The sequence below is a fragment of the Anthonomus grandis genome, chromosome 2 (genome assembly GCF_022605725.1).
Source record: "Anthonomus grandis grandis chromosome 2, icAntGran1.3, whole genome shotgun sequence".
In the NCBI taxonomy this organism is placed as follows: domain Eukaryota; kingdom Metazoa; phylum Arthropoda; class Insecta; order Coleoptera; family Curculionidae; genus Anthonomus; species Anthonomus grandis.
The window spans coordinates 25,415,399-25,435,659 of NC_065547.1; the positions used below are offsets into that span (position 1 = coordinate 25,415,399).

General features: G+C 33.3%; 1 protein-coding gene across 1 annotated transcript in view; it reads left to right on the forward strand.

The window, feature by feature from the left end:
• Nucleotides 1-708: 708 nt before the first annotated feature.
• The window catches only part of LOC126750158 (netrin-B), a 447,618-nt gene continuing 428,065 nt past the window's right edge, over nt 709-20,261 (forward strand). Inside the window, exon 1 of the mRNA XM_050459677.1 lies at nt 709-2,060. Coding sequence (XP_050315634.1) covers nt 857-2,060 — 1,204 coding nt within the window. The 5' untranslated portion in view covers nt 709-856. The remainder of the gene's footprint in view (nt 2,061-20,261) is intronic.

The following is a 20,261-nucleotide window of genomic DNA, read 5'->3' on the forward strand; positions in this document are numbered from 1 at the left end:
AATAAGTGTACATATCTTTTTTTTTGCTGCTTATACTTTAATTAAAATGGAGTTATGTTGTTATTACAAAGGCAAAACGACCCTTAATTCGTTATTAATATAATAAAAATTATCTATCTTTGGCAGTACACGTAAAAGCAATTTTTGGACATCAAAATGTACTTATCTTAAAAAATGTAAATTATGAAGTTATCTTGTGTTTGTAGAAACCCGACGACATTATTAAAATTGTAAAACGTCATAACATACAGTGTATTCTATTAAAAAAATTATGATTGGAGCCATAACACATAAGGCATCCTGTATAGAAGTTTTTTATTTCAAAAAAAGCACAATTAATGTATCCAAAAACTAAAAGAATAAAATACCTGCATTTTGAATGAATTTATTCATTTCATCGTGAATGCACTGTATTTCCCAAGCCACCATATTTTTAGCTAAGCCTGTGTATAATTGTTTCATTATTTCAAGTGCTCCCCCGGATACATCCTGAAATGATCAAGTTAATATCACGGGTCAGTATCGTCCCTAATACGTCCTAATAGACCCCAATATCATCAATTACATCGAGAGTCATCTTATAGAAATGGATATTGTAGAAATGTGCGCCCTTTCATCAGAGGGGCGGTCCGTAGCCGCTCTTGTAGGGCCATCGCCGCCACCGCCGCCGCATCAGACAGCGCTCCGCCACTCCAGTCGACCCGTGTTCTCCGCTCCGCACACAACTAGATTCTTAAGCCGCATCACGGCGCGATCTTTCGCTTTTTCACGTCGTCGTCTTACGCGGTTCTTTTTTGGCGCCCAACACGATGAGATTTTAAACTTTTTCCTGAAACTCATCTGAAAGAAACCCACGATGGCGTTAAAATTTACCCTCCTGTTGATGTTTTTTGTCGCCCCCGGCGGGTGGTGCGTCAACGAAAGTTTCTTGAAAATGTTTGAGGGTCAACAGACGCCTGTTGACCCATGCTATGACGAAGACAGACCCAGGAGGTGCATCCCGGATTTCGTTAATGCTGCTTTCGGTGTGTCCGTTAAAGCTTCTTCCACTTGTGGAATTAATGGTCCGGTTCATTATTGTGAGTCTCCGGAACCGGGAGCGTCGCCTCAATGTCACGTTTGCGATGATTCCCAACCTCGAAATAGGTTTCCTGCTGTTCACCTAACTGACCTGAATAACCCTAATAATGTTACTTGTTGGAGGAGTGATCCTTTGCCACCTGTCACCTCCATCGATGCTCCTCCAGACAATGTCACTTTAACTTTAAGCTTGGGCAAGAAGTATGAGTTAACGTATGTCAGTTTGCAATTTTGTCCTCACACCCCTAAGCCAGATTCTATTGCCATTTATAAAAGTATGGATTATGGAAAAACATGGCAACCTTTTCAGTTTTATTCCAGCCAGTGCAGAAGAGTTTATGGAAGGCCTAATCGTGCGACCATCACCAAGGCTAACGAACAAGAGGCACGGTGCACTGACGCACACCGTTACACTGGAGGAGAGTTTTCTGGCTTTGGACAAACTTCTAGAATAGCTTTCAGTACCTTGGAGGGACGCCCGAGTGCTCTGGATTTTGACAATTCACCGGTCTTACAAGACTGGGTTACTGCTACCGATATCAAAGTAGTATTTAACCGGCTTCACATGCCTATAGAAGATATTTCAGATAGTAACCTGGACCTTTTAGATGAGAACTTATACAATAAGCACCAATTTGAAGAAGAGAATCTGACTAGGGAGCCTTCGGTTCAGTTAGTGAATGAAATGCAATCTTTGGATAATGAGGCAAACACCAAGACCTCTGTTTCGGTGGATATGGCTTCCAATGGTATCCATGGGTACCACCAAGTGACCCATCAATATTCGGTGGCGGATTTCGCGGTTGGTGGACGTTGCAAGTGTAATGGGCACGCGAGTCGTTGTGTGATCGGACGTGATGGACTATTGGGATGTGAATGTAAACATAATACTGCCGGGAGGGATTGTGAGAGGTGCAAGCCGTTCCATTTTGATCGGCCCTGGGGTAGGGCTACTGCTAGGGATGCTAACGAATGCAAAGGTAAGTGAGAGTGATTTTGGATTTGTTTCCTTAAAAATTAAATCAATAGTTTAATCAATGAGAGAAATATTAAATTATAACATTTAAAAATTGGTATTATTTTGTTGAAATCTTAAAAAATAACCATAAAAATAATTTTAAAATGAATCTAAAGCAAAAACTGTTTCAAAACTTATATTTTCTTATAGGTTTCATGGAAAATTAGAAAAAAAATTCAATAAATTAAAATGTATTAGAAATTACTATTTTAGTAGGAAATATGCTGAGATTTGCATGCAGCTATTTAAATTTATAATAAAATTCTAGAAATGATAATAAGGAATTATATCCTAAAAATATTAATCAATATAGTTCTCATAGTAACAAGAATTTAAAATTAAACAGCTCTCCGAATATTAAAAAGAAACGAAAAACAAACTAGAGTTTAGAGTTTAAAGAGTACCTACATTAAAGTTAAAGTAGAAATTTATTTGTAATAAAGAGGTAGGTTAATCTAGTAATAAGTGCTGAAATGCCACCTCCATGCAATAATAAATATTTTGTTCTAATCTATTCTTCACATTTTTAATCATGTCAGCCGTATTTTATGAATGAAATCTTGCTTCGGATTAAAAACTTTACTTTTAAAAAACCACGTAAGTAAGCAATCTAAAGAACTTAAATCTGGAGATCTTGGCGGTCACTCAATGAGGCCTCCTTTGCCGATCCTACTAACTCGAGAAATGAATGTCCAAAAACTATTGTGCTGGTGACACATAGTACATCCAGTGCCTTATTGAAAATGAATGTCCTTTTGATTATAATTAACCTATTTTTCTATTATTTCGTGGCTCTATTATATTTTATAACATGTCCCAGTATACGTCTCATGCGTCAAGTTTCCAGCAATAAAGAAAGGTCATAAAATATAATTTTCAAAAATGCTGACCCTCACATTTTTCTAGGTATTGCGAGTGTATCTTTCAAAACAAATAGGATTCGAGTCACACTGGTTCAAGGTTCTACCTCCAGAAACATAAAAAGTGCCACATTAAAATCCACACAAAATGGTGATATCCTTCAATTTTTCTAAAAAAAACCTTTGAATTCTTCGGAACATAATTCCTAATCAATAGAAATACTCATTTCCAAATCAATCGTTGAAAACTGTTGCAAACAATAGCGTTTTTTTTGTTGAATGGGCAACAATTTTTGAATAAACCTGGCATTCATAAAAGCTCCAAAAAATATAAAAATATGAAATTGCACAACTTTGCACTTAAATAAACTTTTTCTTTAGTTAACCTATAGTTGCTTAAAATTTTGAATAATGTGCCATTCTTCCTGATCATCATGATGCCTTCCGATTCCAGATACAGATACAGCTCTTAAGGGTCTATAATCTTTCTCAAGTATCTATCACAGTCATTGTGCCTTGAATATAAGTTAATTCTGTGCTATCATTAGACATAGTTCTAGATCAGAGCACAGCACTTTCTCCTACAAATGATGATACAAGCTGGGCAGTTCTTGTTAGGCTCCCTCCATATCCATATCCGATGACTATGCTACACCAAACAAATTCTTGTTTCGTTAGAAAAAAATACCGAGTTCCAAAATTATGCAGGTAAAGCCATGTGCTCTTCTACCCACTGAAACGTGCTCAGATCGAAGTCGGGGTGCTCGCCTCGTATTCGCCTCGGCAATGTAGATACCGAACTCCATCTCTTTGGAGTGCTGGTTTTGCCATAGTTGGTTTTCAACAAATGGTTAAGTGAATATAACGGTTCTGTTGCTAGTTAGTTACACCCCAGTACACAAAAACTTACTAGGACGATATAATACCTTATTCATGCTGCTTGGGAAGAAAGGCACAATATTCCTTAACAGCATATCTCCAATCTCATAGACCGTATGAGCAGGCACCTCCAAGCTTGTATAAAATAATTTGTTAAAGTTTTCCAGTATCTTGATTAAGAAAAACTATCAATTGGTTAATTTTAATTTGTATTAAAAAATTATCCTATTATATTATTATAGAATTTTAACAAGCATTTTACTTTTTTTCTTAATTAAAAGTAATCAATTAATAGGTTTTTAAACTATTATTGCTGATGCCAAAAACATCTCGGAAATTTAGGGTGACTGATATATATTCCTTATTATTAATATGGAAGATTTTGAAATTTTTCAAAACTCTTTCGTCAGTCGAATAAAAAATGAAAATAACAGATCATCAAAATCTAATTCAAAAAATTAGTTTTTTAACTCAGACCAAAATTTTTAAGGCGTTGAAAAATCTATTTAATTAAAATCTTAAGATATGTAATTACATTATTTAATTATTTCTTCATTATAAGGAAATATATTTTATATAAATATGGTTCATTCAACACTAATAATTACTAAATAAGCTTACTTAAGACGGCTACTTAATTACGGTATATTAAGTAGCCGCAGAAGTAACTAATTTTTTCAACTCCGATCGTTATTATAAATTAAAACAAATCGAAAATATATTGCTACATTGCACTAAATATTGGAACCCTAATGGGATATTGGGGAGATATCACAAAAATGTCTATTGAATTAAGGAAATTAATAATGTATAGCAAAACATAATTTTGAATGTTTGCTCTCGTATGCTAGTGGCTTTATGTGTTTTAGCTCTACATGATTAAAAGTTGGATATACTTTTACAGAACTATATAATACAATGTCATGCTGAACTTTTCGTTTACGCAAAATAAATTAAATTATAATTTTGATTGTTACGTGAGTAAGTCATTTTACTTGATTCTTCAAAAACTATCAATAATTTCAAAATATTAAATAATAAATAAGAAAATTAATTTAAAAGATTTAAAAGTGTGAAATTAAAAAAAAATCGTACATTTTAAGAAATTTTTGTTTAGAAATTTAAAGGAGACTGTAAAATAGTAGCTAACATTATTCGCGTTTTTTGTATTCTCGCTCATAAACAATATGTTCAACAAGGCATTCTCAGCTTTCTAGACTGGGTAAATAAAATAATCTTCTACTGCTAACGTTTTAATACTCTCCATATTATCTTCAGTCCTAAAAAAATAAAAACGGGCATATTTTTATAATGCGTTTTTAATATAAATCTTGTTATAAGTAGAACTAAAAGGTATGGGGAATCATATTAATTTTTTCACTAAGGACGTCTTTTGGTACAGAAGCCTTGGCAGGGATATTGACTTCTTAATCAGAGTCCAAAAGATTGAGGTTTTCTGTTAAAAAGGAAATTAAATAAGGAACTAACATTGGTTTTTTAAATTTGTTAAAAATTTATGTAGTATTTAAGTTCCTTTTAATTTTCATTTAATTTGCTTGTTGTTACCTAAATCTTCATCAATTCTAATAAAATTGTTTTAATATTAGAATATGCGTAAATAAATCCATACCTATTTTAACTATTTTCGTAATTTCGATGTACTTTAGTTTAGTTGGACCTAATTTAAGTTACATTATTTACCGATTTATTTATTTCTTAAAAAAAACAAAAAATAAGTAATTCCAGAAAATCTTGGTAAATTTATAACATAATGTTGGTTCGTAATTATATCTTAAGAAATATAATATATAAACAGATAACTTTTTTAGAACAAAAATAATGTTTATATTATAAATATTTTTTTATTTTAATTTAGTTAAGTGGGTAGCTTTCTTAGATATCGTCAGCCTTAATTAATAAATAGAGATAATAATATTATAATTGTTATATTTTTATACTTAAAATATAGAAAATATATTTAAGTACAAAAATATAGAACATAGAACCCACTCTCTATATTTGTAAACTATATTTTTTTTTTACATTTTTATAAGTATATATGTATCTTATTGGTTTTTTAATTAAGTTTTATCTATTTTTTGTAACCAGTTTATTTTTGTTCCTTTAATATTTTTATTTACTTAATATTTATCAAGTGCTCTGAATAATTGCCATTATTCGATATATAAAAATCACGAATCGAAATGTAATATATGTTGGTTTATTTTTTACCGAGTAAAAGTGATATTTGCATCAAATTGAACCTAACAATTTATTTAGAAGACTTATTATTTGCTTCAGACGAATATTTTTTTTGTCTGAAGATCTTTCAGCACATAGAAATCCTTGAAAAAGTACTTCCTGATATGCTCAAAAATATTCCATTAGCCATTCAGCAAGATGGTGCTCCAAGTCATAAAATGAAAGTAAAACTTAAAATAAAAAAAATATATTTAAGTAAAAAATTTAGAATGGGCGGCCCACCAAAAGGTCGCACTTCTATTTGTAAACCTACTGGTATTTTATGAGAAAAATGCTCGGACACGTCAATTTTGATTTCTAGGGGTCGTCTTAACTAGAGCCATATAATATAGGGTAATCTAATTAAAAGATATTACGTTATACTAAATTTTCAATTTTTAGATTTTCCGTGAAGTTTTCATAACTTTTATCTAATACTGTTTATACCTATCTTGAGTCGTTGTGCAGGTATTTAAAATTATAATAAAACTCTAGAAATGTGATTATAAGGAATTTTATATTGAAACAAAAAAAATTATATAGTTCTCATAGTTACAACACTTTACTTCAAAATAAAACAACACTGAATAATATGAAAACTAAAAACAACTTAAAATTTACACGTACATTAAGGTTAAAGTAAAAATTAATTTGGTATAAAGATGTAAAAGTGGTAATAAGTACGGAAAGTGGTATCCATTATCCTCCATGCAATAATAAAGATTTTGAATTTATTTCTTACATTTTCAAGCATGTCTACATTCAGCCGTCATCCGCTCCCGAAGATTTTCAATAGAATCTAGATTCCAACTAAAAATGTTATTTTTCAAATGTTCGCAAAGAAAGTAATCTAAAGGACTTTTATCTGGAGATCTTAGCGGCCACTTAATAAAGTCTCATCAGCTTATCTACTGATTCGGAAAACTGGTCTTCAAACTGTCGTATTGAAGACACAAAGTGCGGTAGTGCACCGTTTTGTACATGATGAGTGTAATTTTAATTATAATTAACATAATTTTCTATTTCTATACCGGTAATTTACGGCTCTATTGTATTTTAAAACTTGTTTAAGTACCTCTTGCTCGTCAAATTTCAGTAATGAAAGATCCCAGGATATGATTACTGAAATGCCGGCCAACACATTTGTTTTTGCAATTGAAACAAATTTTGAATCAAATGTGGATTCGAGTCACCCCAATATCGTATCAATCAATCAATCAATCAATGCTTTATTATTATAAAATTTAAAATTTTGTCGACAAAGCTATTATTTAAATAAATCATACAAACAAAATATAAACAAAGAAAAAACAAAAAATACAAATATATAAAAATAAAAAATACAACAAAACATACAAAAAACTTAACAATTTTATAAATTGTTTGATGTCACATTTCCTTAAAATCTAAAAAATATATATACATTCACTTGTATACAAGAATATTAAATATGAGATTCTCTTTGTTTCTTGTACGTTGGGATATAGTATAGTTCTCAACTCTCAACATTTTATTAAAATCGTCTTCATGAAACTCATGGACAAGTGTTATCTCGTATAGGTGAAATTTATTGCCTTTTAAAATTCTTTGTACTGTTAAGCTTGTAAGTCCTAAAAAATAGCCAGTCCTCTAGCGCTTTGGGCGTTGAAAAAAAAACAGAGTTTTAAAGTTCATTTAATTTAAAGTTCAATAAGTTCAAAATGACGACCATTCAATGCAAAGTTGACAGATCTTTGTAATTCTCTGAATAAAATTAAAAAATAATTTATTTAGCTCATTCATTTAGCCACTAACCATTTGAAATCTCTTTCCAAGATTTTGAAAGGCTTAATAAATTGCCTATCAAAGTTGTTGTATGCCGTCGTATTGGGTTTTATGTACTGTATTTAAAGCGCTATAAAAAAAAAATTTTGAGATCTGGAAATCGTGTAGGCAGGTCTCATTGGTACCTTTCCATCTTTGAGGAAAGTTATTATCCAGAAATGAGCCTTAAGAGCCTAAAGTTATGACTTGGAGCACCATCTTGCTGGATGGCTAATGGAATATTTTTGAGCATATCAGGAAGTACTTTTTCAAGGATTTCTATGTGCTGAAAGATCTTCAGACGAAAAAAATATTCGTCTGAAGCAAATAATAAGTCTTCTAAATAAATTTTTAGCATCCATTTGCTGCAAATACCACTGGTAAAACAGTGTACGATAATACCTCTATTTCTTCAAGTTCCTCGAGCATTTTTTAGCACACCAATGTCCTTCTCAATTTTTCTTCATAAGGAGGACGGTGTTGCTTTTAGATAATCCAAAACATCTAGCTCTTTCTTTCCCTGTTCTGTATAATATATGTTTTAGGATTCATGTGATAATAATACGGACACTTATAGCCATAATAACTTCCATACTTTTGGAAATATAACTCCACAGCTTTTTTAGAATTTTCATTTACTCGGTAAAAAATATACCAACATATATTATTTTCCGATTTGTGATTTTGATATATCGAATAATGGCAACTATTCAAAAAACTTGATAAATATCAAGTAAATAAAAATATTAAAGGAACAAAAATAAACTGGTTACAGAAAATAGAAAAAACTTAATTAAAAAACCAATAAGATACATATATATTTTTAAAAATGTAAAAAAAAAAAAAATATAGTCTCCAAATATACAGAGTGTTTTTTTATCTCAAAACTAGTAAATTTGTAACAAATAATATAAGAATATTATTTTACCTTTTTCATAGATTCGAGGATTGCATATATTTCCTATTTCTCTATACAGGGTGTTTCACTTTTTTGTAGCAGGACTTTAACAGTATTTAGAAAAATTAATTTTAAGGTAGGTTTCTCATATAAATATTGATCGTCAAACTTTTTGTTTCTTAGATACAGGGCGTCAAAGAACTATCAAAGATATTGAAATCAAAATTGGTATACACAATTCTAGGATGAAGGGTCATAATCGTAAATAATGTCATGTTTCTACGTTGGCCAGTGGCGGAGATATGACTAATTAATAATGTTAATGTGACTAAAAAAGTAGCACGCCACTGGACTAAGTCAATTAAATGATCATTTCTAAATAGTGCATTTAATTGTAAACAAAAATGCCCTCTTGATATTTTTTCGTATCTGACTCCGTTTTCTCCTCAAATTGGGTTGTAAATATCACTTAAGATTTGAAGATAAATTTATTTCAACCGTCTAATAAATCGCAACATAGAACAATACCACAAATACTTATAACTTATTTATAACAAACAACAGATTACAAGAACACAACAAACAATTAACAAATCTAAAGAAGCTGTTCGAAATGTGAACCATTTTCTGCAATACATAATTCACATCGACGAATAACCGAACGTGAAATGTTATTTAAAAATGGTACTATTTCATTACAAGCAATCCTAATTCTATTTATAAGGTCATCCCTTGTTGGAACAGGTGTCGCATACACTCTTTCTTTTAAAAATCCCCATACTGAAAAGTCTAAGGGGTTTAACTCTGGGGATCGTGGAGGCCACGCTACTGGCCCTCCACGACCCATCCACCTTTCTGGATAATGGGTATCCAACCAGTTTCGCACAATTCTCCCATAATGCGCAGGACAACCGTCAAGCTGGAACCAACTCCGTCTCCTTAAATTTAAAGGAATATCTTCCCACATATTCGCATGCTCCCGTTCTAAAAATTCCAAGAAGGCTGCAGCATTTACCCGTGGTGGCAAAAAATATGGTCCAAAAAGTCGATTGTCATAAATACCAATCCAGACATTAACACTAAATTCATGCTGGAAGTTTCTTGGTCGAATTCCATGTGGATTTTCATGCGCCCAAATGTGCTGATTATGGAAATTGATCACTCCACGCCGAGTAAAGCACGACTCATCGCTCCACAACATGTTATTTAAAAAACCTGAAGTATTATTAGCTGCATTAAGAATCCAACGACAAAATGCAATTCTTTGTTCTTCATCTCCTGGTTGTAATCCCTGAACAGGCTGCAAATGATAAGGACGTCTATGATCCCGTCTTAACACTCGGTAAACACGGGAAGCTGAAATTCCTAAACCAGCGGAAACTCTTCTAATACTTGTTGTAGGATCTCTGTTGAACTCACGCAAAATTTGTTGCCTATTTCTCTCTATTCGAAAATTTACACTATTTTCATTTCCTCGTACATTGCCTAAACCATTCTCAATAATTTGTCGATGGACTCTTACAAATACAGAAGGATGTGGATGCCTTCTAATCGGATATCTGCGTATATATTCCCGGGCTGCTTCTGCGGAGTTTCCATTTGCAACCCCATAAATAAAGTAGATATCCGCTAACTCTTGATTTGAAAACATAAATGGCATTTTGACACAAAAACGATAAGAAGAAATAAAGAAATAACACTTTTTGAGAACGCAATTGCAATTTGACACGATAATACTAATATGACATTTACATTTTATGATACTGTTTTTATTTCATGGCACACTATTCAAATTATTAAAATAAATTAATATATATAACATTTCACGTTCGGTTATTCGTCGATGTGAATTATGTATTGCAGAAAATGGTTCACATTTCGAACACCTTCTTCTTCTTAAATTTGTTAATTGTTTGTTGTGTTCTTGTAATCTGTTGTTTGTTATAAATAAGTTATAAGTATTTGTGGTATTGTTCTATGTTGCGATTTAGTAGATGGTTGAAATAAATTTATCTTCAAATCTTAAGTGATTTTTACAACCCAATTTGAGGAGAAAACGGAGTCAGATACGAAAAAATATCAAGAGGGCATTTTTATTTACAATTAAATGCACTATTCAGAAATGATTGTTTAATCGACTTAATCCAGTGGCGTGCTACTTTTTTAGTCACATTAACATTATTAATTAGTCATATCTCCGCCACTGGCCAACGTAGAAACATGACATTATTTACGATTATGACCCTTCATCCTAGAATTGTTTATACCAATTTTGATTTCAATATCTTTGATAGTTCGGATATTAAAAAATAAAAACTTTTTTTTTTGGGAAACTTTGACGCCCTGTATTTCAGAAACAAAAAGTTTGACGATCAATATTTATATGAGAAACTTACCTTAAAATTAATTTTTCTAAATACTGTTAAAGTCTTGCTACAAAAAAGTGAAACACCCTGTATAAGGGCTATGAATTGAATTGAATTGAATTTAATTGACGAAACAGTGGGCTGCCAAGGCAGTTGTGCATATAGGTCTCCTGATGGATCCGTCATGCCCCACCGGGGGTTACCAGAGCCCAACGGCCTTAGAGAAACCGATAAGGCTCTCTGGTCCGAAGGACTTAAAGTTGCTCGGTACACTGAAAGTGTTACCCAAGTATTTGAACCTGGCGCGCGTGAGTGCTGGGCACTCCCCGACTACATGGTCAACGGTTTCATCCTCCTCACAGCACCATCGGCATTCCGGGTTGTCCGCAATACCGATAGTATGGAGATGGCTTCTTAAGTGCCAGTGACCGATTAAAAGACCTGTCACTAGCTGAATTTCGCGCCTTTTTAGGCGTAGTAGATTTTTGGTGAGACAGGCAGAGGACCCACCTATGTGCGCTTTGGCCTGTCTCATATCAGGGGACTCAGTCCATCTTCGGTGGGTCCACTTGTCCAGCAGACCCTTCATTGACCGCAACGCATTTGGCGATACCAACTATGGGTTCCGGCCCCATCGGCACATTCGCGGATCCCAGTCTGGCAAGAGAGTCCGCTTCCTCATTACCTGCACGGCCTGCGTGGCCAGGTATCCAGACGAGCTGCATCCAACCTGTACCAGTTTTTTCAGGACTTTTATGCACTCTAGTACAAGCTTGGAGCTTACCTTTGCGGCCGTGATAGCCTTAATGGCAGCTCTGCTGTCCGAGCATATTGATACGACTGTATTGCGGTGTCCGCAGCTTAGGATTTTCTGTCCGCATTTTAATACAGCGAATACTTCGGCCTGGAAGACAGTGGCGTGCTCCCCCAGCGAGTATGCCCTACTGGTATGTGGGATCCCACCAATAAGCCCTGATCCAGCTCTGTTATTCATTCTGGAGCCATCTGTGTACCAGATGGTTCCCCTATTTAGCAATGCAGGTCTGTTGGAATGCTGCCACTCCTCTCTGCCTGCAATGTGCGTCACGAATCCCTCGCAGTCCACAATCATTGGAGCCATGCAGTCACTGCCCATCAGAAGGAGAGGACATTCTTGTATGGCCCGTGACCAAATTTTTGCGTGACCGGTCTCGCCAGCACGTAGTTTGCCGAGGACGTATAGCCTGTACGCGGTCCTCATTGCCTCGAATTGCACAACGAGGTCCAGAGGCGGAAGGCTCAGCAGAGTCTCGAGCGCTCTAGTTGGCGCCGTTTGCATGGAACCCGTTATGCTGAGACATGCAAGACGTTGGACTCTGTCCAGTTGAGCACGAATTTTCGCTTTCTCCGTACATGGTCACCAAACGATAGCCCCGTATGTGAGAAGAGGTCTTACAATGCGCGAGTAGATCCAGTGGAGGATCTTAGGAGACAGACCCCCAGGTATTGCCGAAAGCCCGCCTGCAGGCCCATAGCGCGCAGGTGGCCTTCTTCATTCTGGTGTCTGCATGATCGTGCCAGGAGAGTTTGGGATCCAATTTGATTCCCAGAAATCGAACTGTCCTGGAGTAATGCAGCTGCACGCCACCTAGAGATATAACAGGGGGCGTGCCAAAGTTACGTCTCCTCGTGAATAGTAGGAGCTCTGCTTTTTTGGGGTTAATCCTGAGATCCCCCGAGAGGCACCATATGTCCACCATACGCAGGGCTCTCATCATAGGGCCCCGCATTGAGACGGCGTCTTTCCCTGGGCAAAGGATTACCAGATCATCAGCGTAGGCCTGTGTGTATAGGCCAGCATTGTTTAAAAGATTTATCAGGCTGTCGACCACAAGGCACTACAAGGTAGGGGACAATACTCCTCCCTGCGGGCAGCCCCTAGCCGCCAACGTTTTGACAATCTCGTTGTTGAGCTGGGCAGATACATGACGTTTCGAGAGCATGGCCTCTATCCAGCTAATCAAACAGGGTTCTGAGCCGCGGCTCTCGAGTGCTTGGCAGATTAATTCAAAAGGGGTGTTGTCGAACGCCCCTTATAAGGGCTATAAAAATTTTGTAAACGGCATCTTTAGCTTAGCTACGAAAAAGTAGCACCCTATTGTGAAAACCGAATAAAAAAGAATCCTATTAACGTTAAAAATAACGGAAGTAACCCATAAGAGTATCCAAAATGGAATACCCTGTACCCAAACACGTAATACCCAACTCCAATGCTTCATAAATATTTTTAATTAGTTAATCAATAATTTAACTACTTCTTCAATTTATATAGAAAAAAAAATTAAAAAGAACTTAAAAAATGTTGTTATTTATGTATGATAAAATATTAAAGTCTTATATAAAAAACTAGAATGAAAATAAGACGGATAGTAAGGAATTATATGCGCTAAGCATAAAATATATGCGCATCATGCATATGCTTAGCGCACCATAAGGAAAGTAAAAAAGGGCCGAGAGTTTACAGGGCAGCACAAAATAAGTATATTTTATTTCATAAAAAATCCTATAGCGCTCGTATTTTTCAAGAAATTCAATATTTTATTTAAAACTTGATTGAAACCAATGATTTTCATGTGACTCTTTAAGCATTGATTACTCAAAAACACTCAAAGATAGACATATAATGGCAACTATTATTATTAAAAAGTTCATAGAATTGACTATAAAATCCATTTTCAACATAGCGGTATTTTTCATAAGCGGGTTTTTCATTAAAAAAACGTAACATTTATGACGTAAGTCTTTTGTCTTTCATGTATTTTTTTATACGATTTTTAAATTCTCCGAGCTAAAATACATGGATTGGCTATCTTCAATTTTTTGGAAACGTCAAAAAATCTTAAGTAGAATACCCTGTACTTAGATTACAATGCTTTAAAAATAAATTAACATTTTTTTACAATTGTTTATGAAAAGTGTAGAGGTCAAAATCTGATTATCTTTTTATTTCTTAAAATGTCTCGTAACGGAGATAAATGATCGTCACTTTGTTTTAGAAAATTTTTATACCGTAAAACCCTATAACATTGAACACTTATCGGCTTTCGTCTTTTGCAGATTCTTAACAATATACAATAGAGAAATAGTATTGTAAGCATATGGGGGGGACCAACAATACCTTTAAATATATAGAACAAAATGTTTACATTTAGGCAAGTAACACCCTTTTTTTAAAAAAAAAATGGGTGTACAATGTTACGGGTACAGAGACATAACTTTGAACGAAGCTTTAAAATCACTTAAATGTTCAATTTATTGCGCCGTAATTGTTTCATTGAACAAAAAAAAGCATATATTATGTGTTAATATTTTGTGTATCTACATAAAAAAAACTTGCAATGAAAGTAAACACTCATAAAATTATTAATAGATATTTATTGAAATAAACAAATAAACGAATTGTTTAACAAAACGCAAATGAACAAATAAAAGGTGCATAGGTTAGACATTACCTAAAGATACAAAAGATTAGGTATTAATTAAATATAAACATAACATTAATTTTTTTTGTTAACAAAAAATAATAAATACCCGTAAATACCACTCACGCCAACTAACTCATAATTATTCATATATTACCTAAAAAAATAACATAAATAGGTATTACCTAGGTTAGATACTAATTAAAAGGAAACAAATTTTCTTTTTTCGGCAGAGGGCAGGTTGAGATCAGAAGTAAAAGGACCTATATGATAGGACCTGTAAGAAAAACTATAGTAGTAATAAAATTATATCCAAAAAGATAATAAAAATAGTAATACCTATTAAATATTTCCTAAATCTTCATTGAAAGTAAAATGCCCCCTAAACTCTGTAGGATTTCTTAATGTGCATTTTATTTGGCTACGATCAATAGAAGATATGTCTTTCACTTGAGGGAAAATAAAAGTTGAGGGTTTTTGCCCATATCGTCGAAGACAACTCACTTTAAAGCCGCTTTCATCCTTGGAAATGATTTTTGAGACGAACACTTTTTTTGCCTCCTTTTTTGTTCCTTCGTTGTATATAAATTCGGCCAATACAAAATTGTAGGCAGGAAAATCAGAAACTGTTTGAAAAGAAGGGCTGTAGGTTGAAGTCTCTAATGGAGCGCAAACCTTTGATGTCTGCCCAGGGGACTTCGGTAAAACAGAAACTAAAGAAGCACTTTCTTCAGAGCTGCTTAAGCACAAGGTTTCTTGTTCCTTTTGGACAATGGTAAGAAGATCTTCTTCCGACGAGTCCATATACACAATATTGTTAGAATCGCTGCTATCGCTTTCTTCTGACGAGACTGACGATCGGTTATAATTTTTTAAAGCTTGCTTTTTGTTTTCCAAAGTTTTTCTGGCAGCTCCTTTGCTGGTTGATGGGATGTTATTCTGTGGGATGAGATCTTCAAAGGCGATACTTTTTCCAGGAGCTACGTCTATTTTAGACTTTTTTCTGGCAGGCGCATTGGTATTTATTTCTCCGTATCTCATGTTCATTAACATATTTAAAACGATATCCGAAACCACCTGAGAACTACTAGGATCATTATTTTCATTGGACTCATTCGGAAACCGACCTAATACTTCCTCAGGGTTCCATGGATAAATCCTGCATTTCTTAAATCCGGATACCAAGTTATCGGACTTGCAATCTGGTGCAACAGCATCACATAACGCTTTCAATAATCGAGGAAATATTTCTTTTGGTAACACTTGCGACTTTATCTAATATGGATCTCCACTTTTGCTTTAAAGGCCCATAAAAGGCAACATCTAGCGGCTGAATGATGTGGGTAGAATTTTTGGGAAGACAACAAAATGAAATATTGTTTTCTTGAACTGCTCGCATTACCTCTTCAGAGAAATGACTTGAGAGATTATCTCCTATGAGCACCACTCGCCCTTCAATGTTTTTTCGAAAAGGTATAAATGAATTTAGGAACCAATCGGCAAAAATAACTGCTTCAAACCAACCGCTCTTACTGCGATTATATCGGGTATTTTTTGGTTCTCCTTCAGTCCAGGTTTGCCAAAGATTTTCAGCCTTATATACTACGTACGGTGGGAGTATACGTCCATCCACAGATCCACAGAACATTACGGAAATGCTACTTTTCGATGAATCTCTGATGCGTTCGGGGTATTTTATGCCTCTTGGAAAAAATACATTTTTTCATCCCCGGGTCATCTGACAAATTTGTCTCATCATAATTAAATATCCTGTTTGGAGGTAAAAGCTCACGGTTTTTAAAAACTTTCTTTTAAATTGGAAAAGTATTGCGTCATTTTCTCAGGTGTTATGCTTGCCTTAGATTTTTTCTAATTTTAACAAATTCTTAAAGTGAGATCATTTTTGTGTCTTCTAATAAATCTGAGACACTACTTCTTACTGGGCAACTTATTTTCAGGCAGTTGAGGAGCATCTATTCCGTGCTTAAGGATTAGTTGCTGTACCAAGTGAGACAAATCTGTATAATCAAATAGAAAACCCCATTCACTTACAAGTAGGACGTGTTGCACAATAGCATTTTCTAATTCTACCGGAAGGACAAATGGCTTTCCAATTTTTCCAGTGTGGCGGTTGTTTAACTTATTGGAAAAACCGTATTGTTTACTCGCCTGACAAAGGCTAATTCTTTATTTTTTATCATATTCAGCACCTTTTCAAGATTTTCTTTATCTTCGGCATTATTATAGCGCCGGTATTTACGTTTTAGATTTTCCGCCGACATTAATGTAGTCTAAAAGAAAAAAAAGTCCTATATTAATATTACTTCCCTGTTTTAAAAATGCACCCATAACTTTAAACAGCCGTTCAAAGTTATGGGCAGTTTTTGAAATTTAGAGGTTAGGTTAAAAAATGTAACTTTAAAAATAGTATACCCCAAAATTTAAGTTTACCCATATACTTACGGTTTTATAAGACCCTAGAGCTCCCAACAAATACAAAAAAGTCTTTACAACAACTGTGTGGTCAGATGCAAGTTAACGTTTTCGCACTACAAATTTACCGGCATTTATAGACAAACCGTTCAATGTTTTTAGGATGAATAATATAAATCGAAACGTCCAATGCGCTGAAGGAATGTATTCGTGTAGGATTGGTCTAACGTATCGAACAGCGTTTGTCGATATTATAAATTGTCTAGGCGTGATGTTAGAGATAATATGTTTTTATGGCTTTTTGTTCAAAGTTATATGACCGTTCAAAGTAATAGGGTTTTACGGTAATTTAGTGAAGTCACTTCTACAATCTATAAAGATGCATTAGATCACCGAAAAAAGATTTTTTTACATCATCTAACATTATAATTACAAAACTATTAACAGAAGTAGGGAAAAAATAATAATAACAAAACTTTTTTGAGTGATTGTTGATATTATATTTTGCAAAAAAAAAAACAGAAAAGATTAACCATATTAGATAATACCAATTGATACGTGTATCGTAACAGCTTAACCCTCAACACTCACTATGTGAATAGTACACATTAAACTTTAGGTTACATCGCAGTGTGACTTTAAGATTCAAATAGATATTCTTAATATCAAGATGATTATTTTCAATTTGATAAGAAGTAGTTGGATTAAGAAGGTGTGCAAAAGTAATAGAAAAAATACTTTTTTATATTTAATGATATTCTATGATTTTTAAACCAATTCACCACATTGTTTAAGATATTCGGAAGTTTTGTGTTATCATCTTGACAGGCACTTTCCCTCTCACAAATTTTGCCATCAATAAAGAAAGAATAGTTTGAGTCGTTAATACAGACAGGCAAATCATTAATAAAGATAGAGAGCAAATGGGGTGCTATATTACTACCCTCAGCTACCTAAGAATCTATATATCATATCTATCTGATGATGCTATCTAAGAATTTGAGAAAAATGCACACACTCATATAACATTGCATGTTAGAAAGATATTAGTGAATGAAATTGAAAGTTACTTGAAAAGCCAAAGCCTTCCAATTTCTGCAGAAGCAGCTTATGACTTACTCTGTGAAATGCCTTCTCCGCATCAGTAAATATGGCATCAAGTTGAAGTTTGTTCTATAATCTAAGAAGCAAGGTTTGTAAAATAACACAGATTAGAGACTCTGGATCTGCCTTCCGTAAATATGATCATGTTGGCTATCTGAGATAAAATTATTAAAAGTTTGAATCTATCATTTAATAAATGATAGATTTAAATACAATGGGGTTTAGCAGAAAAATAGGCCTATAACTTTATACTAAATTATTTCAGCCTTTTTAATGCAAAACAACAATAGAGTGTATTAATTTACCCGAGTTTAAGCAAGATTGTAAAGAACCAGAAGCTACCAGAAAGTCAACACATATATTGAATATAATTTACCAAGTAAAAAACATATATTATTAGATTTATTAATTTGAAGATATTTATTATTTTCTATAAATGTAGATTACATTTATATAGATAAATTTAATAGTTAAAAAAATTATTGGATTATTTAAAAAAATCACAAAAAAATTTGGCTCAAAGTTATATCTTTATATAGATTTTGTATACCTCCTAAATTATCAATGTTATGCCCCGTATGCTTATCGGGTAAAATTCTTTACTTATTTTAGTTTCTTATATAAGATTATTCTATATTTTTAATATATTTCAATAGGAATTGAAGACATTGGTAAATTATTTATAACGCATTGTAACTAAGTACATACGCTAAATAAATTTATAAAAGTGCCGAATTAATTAAAACTTTGACTAATCCAAGCCAATTTCAAGAGTAAAGTAATTATATTCAGAATTATTGAAAATTTAATTTAAAGCTGGATTCATTCAAAAAAATAAGAAAACAAAAAAAATTAAATGAAAAAAATATACAATTATCAAATAAAACTAGACTGTATCTAAATACATCTTGTTTTTTTTATTTTAGTTAAAATTTAGTAACGAACGCGTTATTGGCTTTTAAGAGCTCTCTAAACTATTTTGGAAATCTGCCAAGATTATTAAACACTAATTTCTAACTCGCTTTACAGTTTTTTAAATACTTTTTTTTTATCAAATTAAAAAAGTTTAACATATGAAAACGAAAGCATGGTGAGGTATGGTGTAACATAACATTTGAATACAATAACATATAAAGTATAATGTGAGACTAATAGATAAATACACAAAAAGTGTCCTAAATTTTAAATACATAGATAAAAATAAAATACATTAAAAAAAAATTAAAACAAATTAAAAGTAAAAAAAAAAACTTAACTAATGAGTAAAAAAAATCATCACAAGAAATCACAATGTATGCCTTTAAGCCTCTTTAAGGATGTTAGTTTTATACAACAATATCCTGACCTCCCTATGAAAAAACCTATTTCTCTCCTTTTCCTAAATCGAAATTTAAATCAGAATCTTAATCTATAATTGAAGATTAAAAAAAAAGGTGTTTGCAATATACACAGATTTATGCATTATATGAGCGCAAAAACCCACAATTGAATGTCATAACTTAACCGTGATTCTACCAAGGCAAAAATTATTTCCTACTATCCTTCCCCTTTATTATCACCGTGATGATCCTATAAAATACCGATTCTCCAATTTCAAAGCCCTATATCAGCAGCGACAAATAGTCCAAAAAAAATCCGACATTCCAGTCACACAAGACCTGGCAAATTGTTTTCCTCCATTCTGATTCAGTTCCCCAAAAATGGTACGTGCATCCCCATGCTTGTTTATCTATATATCTATATATATATTTATTAAGGGGATGAAACTCAAGAAAGTTCGATGATTTGGGAGAGAGGGGGATAAAAGAGACGTGACCCGAAGTCAGAGTCGAACATTTATTAACAGGTGAAAATGGGGCCCATGAGACCTGTTTTGTTAATATATCATCCTTATCTTATTCAGGTTTTCCGCTGAAATAAACATACGTATAATTTATGCAAAAGCGAAAAATTATCTTTATTATTCGATGCCATGTGTGTCAAAGATGACGACATAAAATCATTAAATTAGTTGTTTTTTTTTAGTTTATACCGGTGATGATAAGAGAACGTGTGTTACGACCTTAAGAATTCTCTAACCAGCTAATAAAAGTTCCCGATATGAAAGTCCATTTATTT